We start from the raw sequence: 12,452 nt of genomic DNA on the forward strand, positions 1-12,452 counted from the left end.
GTTCCATACCTGCTCGAGTTTCACTTTTGTTAAACACAGAAAGAAGATATTTTGAAAAATTTTAAAAACGGGAAACTATTGAAATTTTCCCTATTACGTAAAGTTGAAGTCAAAATGATTAGCCCTCCTGTAAATTTAGCTTCTTATTCAAAAATTTCCCAAATGATGTTTAAAAGAGCAAGGATTTTTTCACAGTATTTCCTATAATATTTTTTCTTCTAGAGAAAGTCTTATATGTATTATTTCACCTAATAAAAGCAGTTCTTAATTTTTTTTAAAACATAAAAAAAAAACATTTAATGGTTTTATTAGCATTTAATGGTTTTATTAGCAACACTATGAGCCCCCTTAAGTAATATTTTTTATAGATTGTCAACAGAACAAGCCACAATGGCCCTAATTACCCTAATGGCCCTGTTGGAATATCTAATCAATTCCATGCGTGTTCAATAAAAAAGGTCAGGAGAGATTTTTCTTCAAGGTTTAACATATTAGCAGTTTTGGATACAAATGAATAATTCGATTCACGAATTCGCAACGCAAGAGTTACATTCAGGATGTGTGCAACAGTTTTCATTTCCTGACTTCAACGTATAGCCATGCGGTGAAATTCGTCCCTTGTCAATCATTCTCCATTCCTCCATTGGCCGCACCCATACATACGTCCTCTTTTTCTACGGATTCTCTGCACAACAATAAAAGCCTAAGCCTTTATCAACTGCACATATTCTGTGTTCAGTTTTAAAATATTTCTGCTGACAGGAAGTTTAGCTGCAGAGCTCAAGTTAATTTCAAACAATCAGGCCTATCAGCTCCATCTTCTGCCAAAAAAGCTTAGTATGCAAAACATATCACACTCGAGTTTTTTAATATAAATCACCTTAAGTGATACAAATACAATTGTTTAATGAAAAGAAAAAGCGACAAAAATATGTTTAAAATTTTTTTTTTGTATTTCCTTTTTCCCAACAGCCCATTTCCACTGAGTGGTACGGTATGGTTTTATACGCTTTTATGGCTGTTTCCTTTGTACCAAAAAGATACCAAAAAGCGAAAGTCTACTTGGCACAGCTTTCCTAGTTAAACTAATGAACCTAATTAAGCCTTTAAATGTCACTTTAAGCTAAATATTAGTATCTTGAAAAATATTATTTACTGTCATCATGGCAATGATAAAATAAATTAGTTGTTAGAAATGAGTTATTAAAACATTTATGCTTAGAAATGTGTTGAACAAATATTTCCGTTAAACAGAAATTGAGGAATAAAATATACATATAATTCTGAATTCAACTGGATGTCAGTGGCTACCAGTTTCGAACATTCTTCAAATTATCTTCTTTTGTGTTCAACAGAAGAAAAAAACCTAAAGTTTTAGAAGCAACTTTTTATTTACAAGCAATTTTAATTTCAGGGTGAAGGATCCCTTAAATTTTTTTACTTTTTGCATCTGAATGTGATTTATTCATACTAATTCTCCAAGTGTAACATTTTTCAGTAGCATCAAGTTGTTTGTTGTGCAGAGACATGCTGTGGAGATTTTTCAAACGTTCATCTTTATGTCTTTTATGCAAATACAACAACAGCATACAGGTTTGAAACAACAAAAGTTGAAGGAATCATTACAGATTGTTTTAATTTCACCAGTACTTTTCCCCTCTACAGTTTCAGCTCTTTGGGCATGGCTTCACCTCTGAGTCCTGCCAGCAGGTTGTTGGCAGCGAGGGCTGACATGGCGTTTCGTGTGGTATAGGACGCACTGGCAATGTGAGGAAGAATCACTGCAAATACAAACATAACACACAGAATGTTTTAGCAGGAAACCAATCAAAGGTTTCAATCTAAGCCATGCGAGGCGTTCTTACCGCAGTTTTTGAGGGTGTAGAGCGGATGGTGTGTTGGCAGCGGTTCAGGAGTGGTGACGTCCAGCCCTGCGCCAGCAATCAGACCCGTCGACAGAGCTTCATACAGATCCTCCTGGTTCACCACGCCACCTCTTTACAACAACACCATTACAGGCAAGAGGTCAAGACTCTGTTTTATTTTTATTCTTTGAGAATCTGCTTCTGTGAATCTTTGTAGATATTATTTGTACATAACTGCTGTGATTGTGTTTATTTGGCAAGGCAAGGTAAGTTTATTTATATAGCACATTTCATACACAATCATAATTCTTTACATAAACAAGAATGAAAGAAACAAGTATAAGAAATAAACACAACAAAGAATAAAAATGATTAAAAACAGATTCAAATGTGTTAAAACAGGTTGTAAAGGAATGAAAGAGAAAATCTGTCGGATGTAGTACAGTGCTCATTCGGTAAAGGCACAGCTAAACAAATGTGTTTTAAGTCTTGACAAATGTTGGAGCTCATCTGATCATTTCTGGAAGCTGATTCCAGCAGCGGGGGTGTAGCTGAAGGCAGATTCACTCTGCTTTGACTGAACTCTGGGAATTTCTAATTTACTTGATCCTAATGATCTGAGTGATCTGCTAGGTTTGTATTCAGTTAGAATATCTGTAATGTACTGAGGTCCTATAGGCCATTTAGTGATTCATAGACAAGTAATAATACTTTTTTGTAATTTGAAGTGAACAGTTCTGTTGTTTATCAGAGGTTAAAGGGATAGTTTAACCAAAATTTGACAAGTTTTCACTACTTATTTACCCTGAAGTGATTTCAAAACTTTAGAAGTTTTGTTTTAAACTGTTAAACGGAAATTAAGGTATTCTGAAGATTGTTGTGAACCTGTAACCATTGACACCCAAGGTAGAGAAAAGAGATATTATGGAACTCAATGATTTCTGACATATATCTTTCTTTTCTGTTCAACACAGAAAGAAAGACAATCAGGTTTAGAACAAAGGGTAAGTAAATAATAATAATAATAATTATTATTATTATTATTATTTATGATTTATCCCTTTAATACTGGAGGGCAGGACATCATCTGTTAAGATTACTGACATTTCACAACACTCTCCAATGTGTATTTCATAATATTGCTGGAACACCAAAATCAATATGTTAGTAATGTTTTAGCACGGAATATTGGGTCTTGTTTATCATGGACTTGACATGAAAAATGAACTGTCTGCTAATCAGTTTCATTAATTTTCTGGATTAATTAGTGAAATTGCTATATTAAAACCTTGTGAAAAAGCTGCTAAAATAATGAAAATAAACAGAACTTCACGTAGTTAGCATTGACCAAAACTAGATTATTAAAAAAGTGTTCATTAATTAATATAACGCATTAATAGAATCTAATTAATGTATGGAAAATTTAACTTGAAAATAATAAAGAGCAAAGGAAAAGGTAAGAACTGAAATAAAATAGATTTGGGTCCATGTCTATTTTTGAAGTGCTTTTTACCATTCAGTTTAGTAAATGTCTGTTGAATTTCATTTCAAACTGAAGCACACAAAGTAAATATGTATGTAGATACAGTTTTTAAAAAACTATAAATAGACGAGAGGTCTCATTTCCACTCATTTGTATTATATTTGAAATGATTAAATACTCAGAAACTCAAAATTTAAAACAGGCCGCATTTTAATGTATAATTTTTTAAAAAGTCTTTTATTTTTTTAAGCACTTTTTAAATAATTAAATATATATATATATATATATATATATATATATATATATATATATATATATATATATATATATATATATATATATATATATATATAATTTGAATGCTTGAAAATCCATTTCTGTACTTTTAAGCAACACAAAAAATAATGTTGTATTACCTGCTCGTGTTGATGAAGATGGCATTTTTCTTCATCTTGGAGAAGAGATTCCAATTGCAGATGCCATGAGTCTCTGGAGTCAAAGCGCAACATATGGCCAGAAAGTCTGACTGCTTGGCCAGTTCATCTAAAGACACTGAACACACAAACATACACACACAGTTCATTCCTGTGCTACTTTGTGACGTAAACTCTCACTAGAGTTCTGAGGAGGTTGGATTGAACAGCATTGGAATCTCTCTAATGTCCCCAAGGGCCAAAAACAAAATTTTACACCTGCCAAAATATGTTGAAGCAGCAGGAAATATATGTACATACACAAAATAAAAGATGACCTGGAGCTTGAAACAGAACTGCTATATTGGGACAAATAATAAGGTTCTTCCTACCGTATTCTGCATTTATCATGTTTGCAAGCTCAGTTCTTGGCTCCACATCTGTATAGATGAACTTCTTCACCTTAAATGGCTTCAGACGCTCAGCAATAGCAACACCTATTCAGCAGAGACACACAAAAAACCAAAAAAGAATAGTATCCCGTACTTTCATATGACAATTACATTAATACTTGCAAACATTTTTTGAATTACAAGATTTTTAATAGTAAGTTTAAATATGCAATCATTTCATTAATAAAACTTTCTACATTTTGGAAATAGGCTAATTCTAGAAGTCACCTCATGTTAGGGACCATTCATAAATTGCGTATATTGGGAGCAACACACTTGCGTATTTCAGGCGCAAAACGTCATAACTTTTTAGAAAACCGCAAGCGCACCTGCGAGTGACATGACAAGAACTGACATAGAATATTCACATTTCGGCAGACTAATTACCTCACCCAAACACTGCAGTGCTTTTTAATTTTTCTCCATAAATAAAACTTGTATCAGAGCTGCAGCAACGTTTTGTCAGTTTGTTATCCACTGAGTGAACGGTCGCCTAACAACAACAGACGACATAGGAGCATGAGTGCTTTCCACACACTTTTTAGACATGATAGCTGTGTCTTATTTCAGAGACTGAATCCTCTGAAGGATGTGTTCGAAGTGCGCTGCGTCATCGCGACTAAGGCTGTCTCATTTCAAAAAAATTTCGAAGGCTCCTTAAAACGCAGCCTTCAAATGCGTCCTTTGTTTCCAGGTAATGAAGGACACAACCGGTAGATCCTTCCAGGCCTCGAAGGTCCCAGGATTCATTGCAGGCTGATAACGGCAAGACGCTTTTGAAAGAAAACTCCGGTTTAAATGTATGAATTAGGTTTATTAGGTTTTTTTTAAGTGGATATGAAAACACATGTTAAATAAACAAAAAGAGTATGACATGTCTCACAAAAGAGTGATTTTATATACAGTTTACACGTTTATGTGTACATGTACGGATCAAAGGAAAAAAAATATCCAGCTTTTTTAAACCTTGTTTTGCCTTTAGATCACTTACAGTAAGTTTATTACCGCTTATTAACAGCAGCAGTTACGGTTGCTTGGTGATGAGATTTGTCTTCTGTAGGTTAGATTGTCTCATTTTAAAATGCTCGGTTCGGCCTGTGTGGACTTCGAAGGACTCACCTTTGAAGTCTGCATCCTTCGAAGGATACAGCCTCTGAAATAAGACACAGCTGATATGTGAACAGCCCCTCAAACTGGTAAGTTTTACCATTTCTTTAAATCCATGAATTATGAATCCAATTTCCTGGTATCACTGCACTCTGGAGCACTTTTAGCTTAGCTTAGCATAATAAAGCATTAAATCGGATTAGACCATTAGCACAGGGGTGTACAAACTCGATCCTGAAGGGCCGGTGTCTTTGAGAGTTTAGCTCCAACTCTAATCAAACACACCTGAACCAGCTAATCAAGCTCTTACTAGATATACTAGAAACCTTCCTGGCAGGTGTGTTGAAGCAAGATGGAGCTAAGCTCTCTAGGACACCGGCCCTCCAGGATAGAATTTGGACACCTGACTTAACATCTCCCTCAAAAATAAAATAAATAGTTTTGATAATTTTACTATTTTCCTTCTGCTATTTACTAAGACTACAGTTCTAAGAATTATAGTTCAAGGAACTATACTCTCAATCCGGCATAGTAATCAAGGAACTTTGCTGCCATACCAACACTGCAGCAGACACAATGATATTACACAGCAGTGACAGCCACTGAAAATAGTACCCAGGTAATTTTGTAACAGCGCTGCATAACATCATTGCGTCTGCTGCAGTCAGAAATCGAGTTTGAGACCTGTGCTTTAAACGGTTAACCAACATCCTAAACTAATAATTGATTCAACTACGCAAATATGGTGATCATGTTTCTTACCAATCCTCCCAAGTCCCAAGATTCCAACCGTACTGTTTGCTAGTTCATGACCGCACAACCACATAGTTCTCCAAGTTCCCCAGCCACCACTAAACACAACAATAAAACTCAGTGCATGATTAACAAGCAAATGTATGCGAATATTAATAGTTGGTTTAAATACGTTTTAGCTTCATGCGTAGCTTCAATAAGTCTTCTGGATGTGGCGAGTAACAGAGCAACAGTCAGTTCAGCCACAGCATCGGTCAGGACTTCAGGTGTATATCCTACACGGATTCCTCTACAAAATATACAAGCCCATATCAACAAACTTCATGAAATTAAAAGATTACTTCACCTTAAAAAGAAAATGCAGTCATAGTTACTCACCCTCATATCATTCTATTTTAGATGAAATCCAGAAGCTCTCTGACCCTCCATATACTGTCCAAAACTATAAATAGTGGTTCAACTATAATCATATGAAGCTCCAAGAAACCCTTTTGTGCACTAAAAAAAACAGTAAAACTATTTTTGTTGACCTGTTTTCCATGTCAGGTCAGAGTTTTAATGGTAATACATTGTACTGGCCATAGCAAACGTGCACTCTGACCTGACGAGGAAGGGAAGATATATACTACCTGACAAAAGTTTTGTCCCCTATCCAAGTTTTAGGAACAACAAATAATATTATGACTACTAGTTTTTAGTTTTTTAATTTTGAGTATTTAATTAGGACAGTAAGGTCTGACTTTGCTTACACAAAAGTCTTGTCACTTAACAGAAATAATCCACAATATACACTATAAAGTCATGCTGCAGTGGAAAAAGAATTAATATCATGTATGAATCCCTTGAGCTTGGAGGACTGCATTCATATACATCTCTGCAATGACACAAATAACTTATTAATAAAGTCATCTGGAATGGCAAAAAAGTGTTCTTGCAGGACTCCTAGAGTTCATCAAGATTCTTTGGATTCATCTTCAATGCCTCCTCCTATACCCCATATATGCTCAATAATGTTCATGTCTTGTGAATGGGCTGGTCAATCCTGGAGTGCCTTGACCTTCGTTGCTTTCAGGAACTTTGATGTGGAGGCTGAAGTATGAGAAGGAGTGCTATCCTGCTGAAGAATTTGATCTCTCCTGTGGTTTGTAATGTAATGGGCAGCACAAATGTCTTGATATCTCAGGCTGTTGATGTTGCCATCCTCTATGCAGATCTCTCACACACCCCAAACCATGATTTTTCCTTCACCAAACTTCCAACATGGACTTCTGCAGTATTTGTGATGATTGGGATGCAGCTCAACAGATCATTTACTGGAAAAATCGACCTTCTGCCTCTTTTCTAAATGATCAACTAGAAGTGAAGGTAATATTTGTTGCTCTTACAGCTGGGATCAGCGACAAGACTTTTTTCAGGTAGTGTAGGTGAACAATGTTTTTTTTTTTTGCCACACAAAAACATTGTTGGAGCTTTGTATGATTACAGCTGAACTACTTAAGTCAAATGCAATTTGACAATGTTTTGGTTCCATTTCTGATCTTTGATCATCTCCAGACTGTTGTTGTATTTGGAGGATATTTCATCTAAAACAGGGGTCATCAAACTTGTTACTGGAGGTCCTGCTGATTTTAGCTCCAACCCTAAACAAACACACCTGAACCAGCTGATCAAGGTCTTACTATGTATACTTGAAACACCCAGACAGGTGTGTTGAGGCAAGATGGAGCTAAACACTGCAGGGTTCATCAGGGACCAGGATTGGTGACCCCTGATCTAAAATATCTTAATTTGTTGTTCCAATAATGAATAAAGGTCTCAGGATATTGGAACAACTTGAGAGTGAGTAAAGGGCAATCAACTGACCTTTTCTTAAGCTCTTCGAGAGAAAGGTGATCATAGCCCACTGACATGGTGCTGAGGACTTTCAGATTTGGACCTGGATTGTTAAGAAAATGCATTCAATACGTCAGTAAGTTTTCTCATTTTGGTGTCAGTCTTACAATCATGAAAGCTAACCTGCCACGTCCAGCAGCTGTGCATCAATCTTCTCTGTAAGTACACACAGAATCCCATCACAACCTTTGACCTTGTTCAGCAGCTCCACTCGGGGCACGGGGTCATCAGAGTCCCACAACTCAAACTGGACTCTGCCGTTGTGTGGGCAGAAATCGAGAGTTTATGAAGAATGAGAAAATATTGTCAAGTGAGAAGAGATCTGTTTTAAGGGGATGGTTCACCCAAAATTGAAACTTCTGTCATCGTTTACTCACCCTTCACTGGTCAACCTTGGTAACCATTGACTGCCATATTTGTTTTTCTTACTATGGTTGTCAATGGTTAACATTTTTCAGGTTTTGTCAATATATCTTCTTTACACTGTAAAAAATTATATGATTAATTAGTCCTGACAGCATATGTTTTTAGTTCATAGTAACTTACTTAAGTTAATCATGTTCTAATTTCATTTTAAACTGTTTTAAGTCAGTTTAACATAACAAATTCAATGGACTCAAATTCATAAAATCAATAATAATGTTAATTTGATTCAGCTTAAAAATATAAGGCAATTAGGATTTTTACAGTGCAGTGATCAACAGAATAAACTGATGTTTGGAACCACTTGAGGGTGAATAAAAGCTGAGGTAATTTTAGTTTTTGGGTGAAGTATCCTTTTAAACAGAGTGAAATGGCAGATTTGCAAATGACAGTTTATTTTAATGACCATAAAAATTCTAAAACTTTATCTTATTAAGTCTTCCTGGGTTCAAAATGAGTGGGTTGAAGGTTTTTAATTAACTTTCTCTTCCTCTGTTATCTTCAGCTGAGCAGATGTCCAGTTGCCACATGATAAACAAGTCTTTAGTAAATATGTACCTTATTAAAAGCTCGAAGGGCTAAACTTGACTGTTGTCATGTTGCATACATGTAACTATAAAAATCAAATTTAATTTATTTTTCAATTTTAGTAAATAGCAGTAGCACTGAAACAAAAAGGTCAGACTGGGGATTGAAGGTACTGTGATATTTGAGCCAAGACCCCCAAAAAGGTAATCAAATACATTAGTATTGCTTTAGTGATATTTCAGCAGGCCTTTGCTGAATAATGGGCCAAGTCTGTACTCAAAGTGACTATTAAAACAAGCAGATTTATTTTAGTTAAAGCAGTTAGTCTGTATGACCAAATTCATTAGGGAAAATTTCAGTGATCAAGAGTAGCCCTACTGGCTACTGGAGTGAATTTCATATAGTACAGAATCACTTTTCGCCATTGTCTTGATGCTTTAACGTGAAATAAGCATTTCTTTTTTATTTAACGTATAAACGTCATATCCTTTTGATTTTCCCAGCAAAACGACCAGACCACATTGCAAAAAGTCAGTCTACAGGCTTTTTATAGAGACCTTATGGCCTAGAATCAAAGGGTCTGATTTTGTAAAACAAATTACCCACACTGACATTGGCAATAAAAAAAATACATAGCCTGCATAATAAACAGTTAATTTAATTTAGAGGCTAATAAAATTCTTAAACACAGTCATATCTTAAGTTGAATAAATGGTACAGTCTGATGTACCAAACCAAATGAGCCTTACTGTAAAGTGTTGTCAATTTAATAATAAAGCAACAATTAATCATTTCTTCACATTGTCTGCTTATTTATGAGAAGCCAAATTGTATCGCTTATAAACATTGGAATCAGGAAAAATAATGCATTTCAAACACACACACACACACACACACACACACCCACACACAAACAAACAAACAAACAAACAAACACAACGCACAAATGTTTTTTTTAAGTTGCTGAGTGCTTCAACCTACTGTCCGGATTTTCGCAGAATGTCCAGTCCATCTGGTGGAATCCTGCGGGTCACATACACTTTCGGTAACGCGGACATCGCGCGGTGATGTCCGGTCACGGTACAGGGGGCGATTCTCTGTAGTCTCCCGAGCGCTGTTCTGCTGCACCACATTACTAACAACTGGATCAGTCAGGGAGTCTGAGCTGAGGAGGACAGACGCGGCAGGTGCTGTGTGTGTGCGTCTTTGTGCTCAGTTTCGAGGGAGGAGACGAATGGGTGGTCTTTGTCCAGTCCACGAGCCAAGAGAGCAAATATGTAAGATTAATATATTTTGTTTATTTGTTTTAACATTCCAAAGTACCACAACTAATCACAAAAGGCATGGATGTGTCTCGATTTCTGATAGGCTATTGGCATTGATTTTGTTTCAATCATTAATCAGGGGCTCAAGATGTGTAAACAAGCTGTATGAAAAACAATGAATATTGAAATAGGCCAACACTTTACACTATCATATAAAAACAACATATGGAAAAAAGATTTAGACAACAGGCATTACTATTTGTGCGTGTCAATGTGTGTGTGTGTGTGTGTGTGTGTGTGTGAGAGAGAAAAAGTTTTCTGGTCAATGTTTGAAAGCTCTCTTTGTCAACACACTTTTTTGTACTTTTGACTGAACCACACAGTCTTGTGCTGTAACCTAATGCAGATTAGAGAGACACTCTGAAAATCTATTTATTTTTATTGCAGCATTTTGGAGAAGAAAACCATTAAACTATAATCATACCAAATTAATTGATAAGACAAACATAAGTGAGTTATAGATTTAAGACTTTGGAATATAATTTGCAGTTTTTGTGATGCTTGTTTATATGTGAATAGATTTTGCATATACTTTGCATCTATTTGCTAAAATCTTTTAAGTTATTTATTTCCTCATTAATGTACACCCCAAATTGACAAAAAACACAGAATTGTTGAAACTTTTGCAGATTTATTAAAAAGAAAAATTGAAATAGCACATGGTCCTTAGTATTCAGACTCTTTGAATATATTTAAAGCACCCTTTTGATCTAATACAGACAGGATTCTTGTATTTTTATTTTTTTTTTTAGGAAAAATGAACTTAAATGATTTTGGCAAATAGCTGCAATATAACAAAGAGTGAAGAAATTAAGGGGGTCTAAATACTATCTGCACTGTAAAAAGTTCTATAATGACTTATTCATGACTGCATAAGTTTTTAGTTCATATTTAGCATGTTCTAACTTAATCTTAAAAATTATGCAAGCTGTTTTAGGTCACTTTAACATAATATAAGTTCAATGAACTCAAAAGGTTGATTTGATCCAGCGTAAAAATTTAAGACAAACAAGTTTTTTTATAGTGTGTACCCCTATATACTGTATATACACCATTTATTAAATTCCATACAGTGTATTTTGATACAGCAATGTGCAAGTAGCTCTTTTTCTTCCTTTACCTGATGGTATGATGTAGCATTTGTGCCATAGAAAATAAAATAAATAAAAATAAAATGAAACTCAGCGGTGGAAAGAGTACAGAAAAATCATACTCAAGCAAAAGTGTCCATTGTAAATCGTACTCAAAATATGTGTAAAAGTAGCCCTTTTAAAAGTATTTAAGAGTAGTGAGTATTACGCTGTAAAAAGCTGATGCATTTGCATGTAATTTGTGCATGTGTGTAAACTAGGGCTGCAACATTACAGTTAGCCCATGGTTCAATTCATACCTCGTTTTTTTTATATGGTTTTCGGTTCGGTCCTCATGGCTTGACACGTATGTGTTTCTTTATTCTATGAGAAAAAAATAAAAACGATTTATTGCAATACAATTATTTTGTTTTATCTAAAAGCCAAGCAAAGTACACAAGTTCCTAGTGTATTGTATAAAAAAATTAACACTGAAATCTCACAGCTGCTGGTAGCCCATGTACAAACTGGGGAACACATAAAATCCTACATTTTGAAAAAAAAACATACATGTAAAGTTAATAAAGATAAACTGGCCATTTCAATTAAACATATTTGTACTAAAGCAAACAAAAATAAACCAACTTAATTATCTCTGTGCTGAAAAAATGCGAGACTGTAGTCTGTAACGCGGATCGAGTGCTTTTATAAAATTAAAAAAGCCTGCATCTCCAATCACCGAAAACAGCTGCAAATCTTTAGCAGTAAACACCCGTACTGCCTTTGTTATTTTTATGTGTCTGTCGGAACCTTCTCTGCTATCCTGACTTTAGACAGTGATATTGCTGGGTGATGGCGCTGCAGATGTGTAGTCATGGTTATAAGTGTAAAACACTGCTTGCACACAGTTATTTTTTGTTGACCGTTTTTTTCTTTTATTGGCATTATGCTTACCGGCAAAACCGAAATGTCCTCACACTGCAGATTTGAAAGTTGCCAGTGCTTTCTCGTACTGTTGCCTCACTTCGCGGGCGCTTCCTTGTACTGTTGCCTCAGCCTCACTTTAGATTTGTGTGATTGGATATTTACTCGCAGGGAGGAGTTTCCTCATCTCAGCTCATGGATTTAGAAGCACACACT

At 35.3% G+C, this 12,452-nt stretch overlaps 1 protein-coding gene across 2 annotated transcripts; it reads right to left on the bottom strand.

The window, feature by feature from the left end:
• Positions 1-475: 475 nt before the first annotated feature.
• grhprb (glyoxylate reductase/hydroxypyruvate reductase b) lies at positions 476-10,258 on the bottom strand. Of its 2 annotated transcripts, none has more exons than NM_205685.2 (9): positions 9,899-10,258; positions 8,090-8,220; positions 7,937-8,009; positions 6,246-6,392; positions 6,083-6,171; positions 4,154-4,258; positions 3,765-3,900; positions 1,866-1,996; positions 476-1,781 (listed from the first exon to the last, which is right to left on the bottom strand). In NM_205685.2, the coding sequence occupies exons 1-9, from the start codon at positions 10,048-10,050 to the stop codon at positions 1,660-1,662; spliced, it is 1,086 nt and encodes a 361-aa protein (NP_991248.2). In that variant the 5' UTR covers positions 10,051-10,258; the 3' UTR covers positions 476-1,659. The 2 variants fall into 2 exon arrangements, with proteins under 2 accessions (NP_991248.2, XP_005168397.1); XM_005168340.6 differs by having other exon boundaries at positions 1,424-1,781; positions 6,246-6,362; positions 9,899-10,099.
• Between the last annotated feature and the right edge of the window lie 2,194 nt (positions 10,259-12,452).

The sequence above is a fragment of the Danio rerio genome, chromosome 1, assembly GCF_049306965.1.
Source record: "Danio rerio strain Tuebingen ecotype United States chromosome 1, GRCz12tu, whole genome shotgun sequence".
In the NCBI taxonomy this organism is placed as follows: domain Eukaryota; kingdom Metazoa; phylum Chordata; class Actinopteri; order Cypriniformes; family Danionidae; genus Danio; species Danio rerio.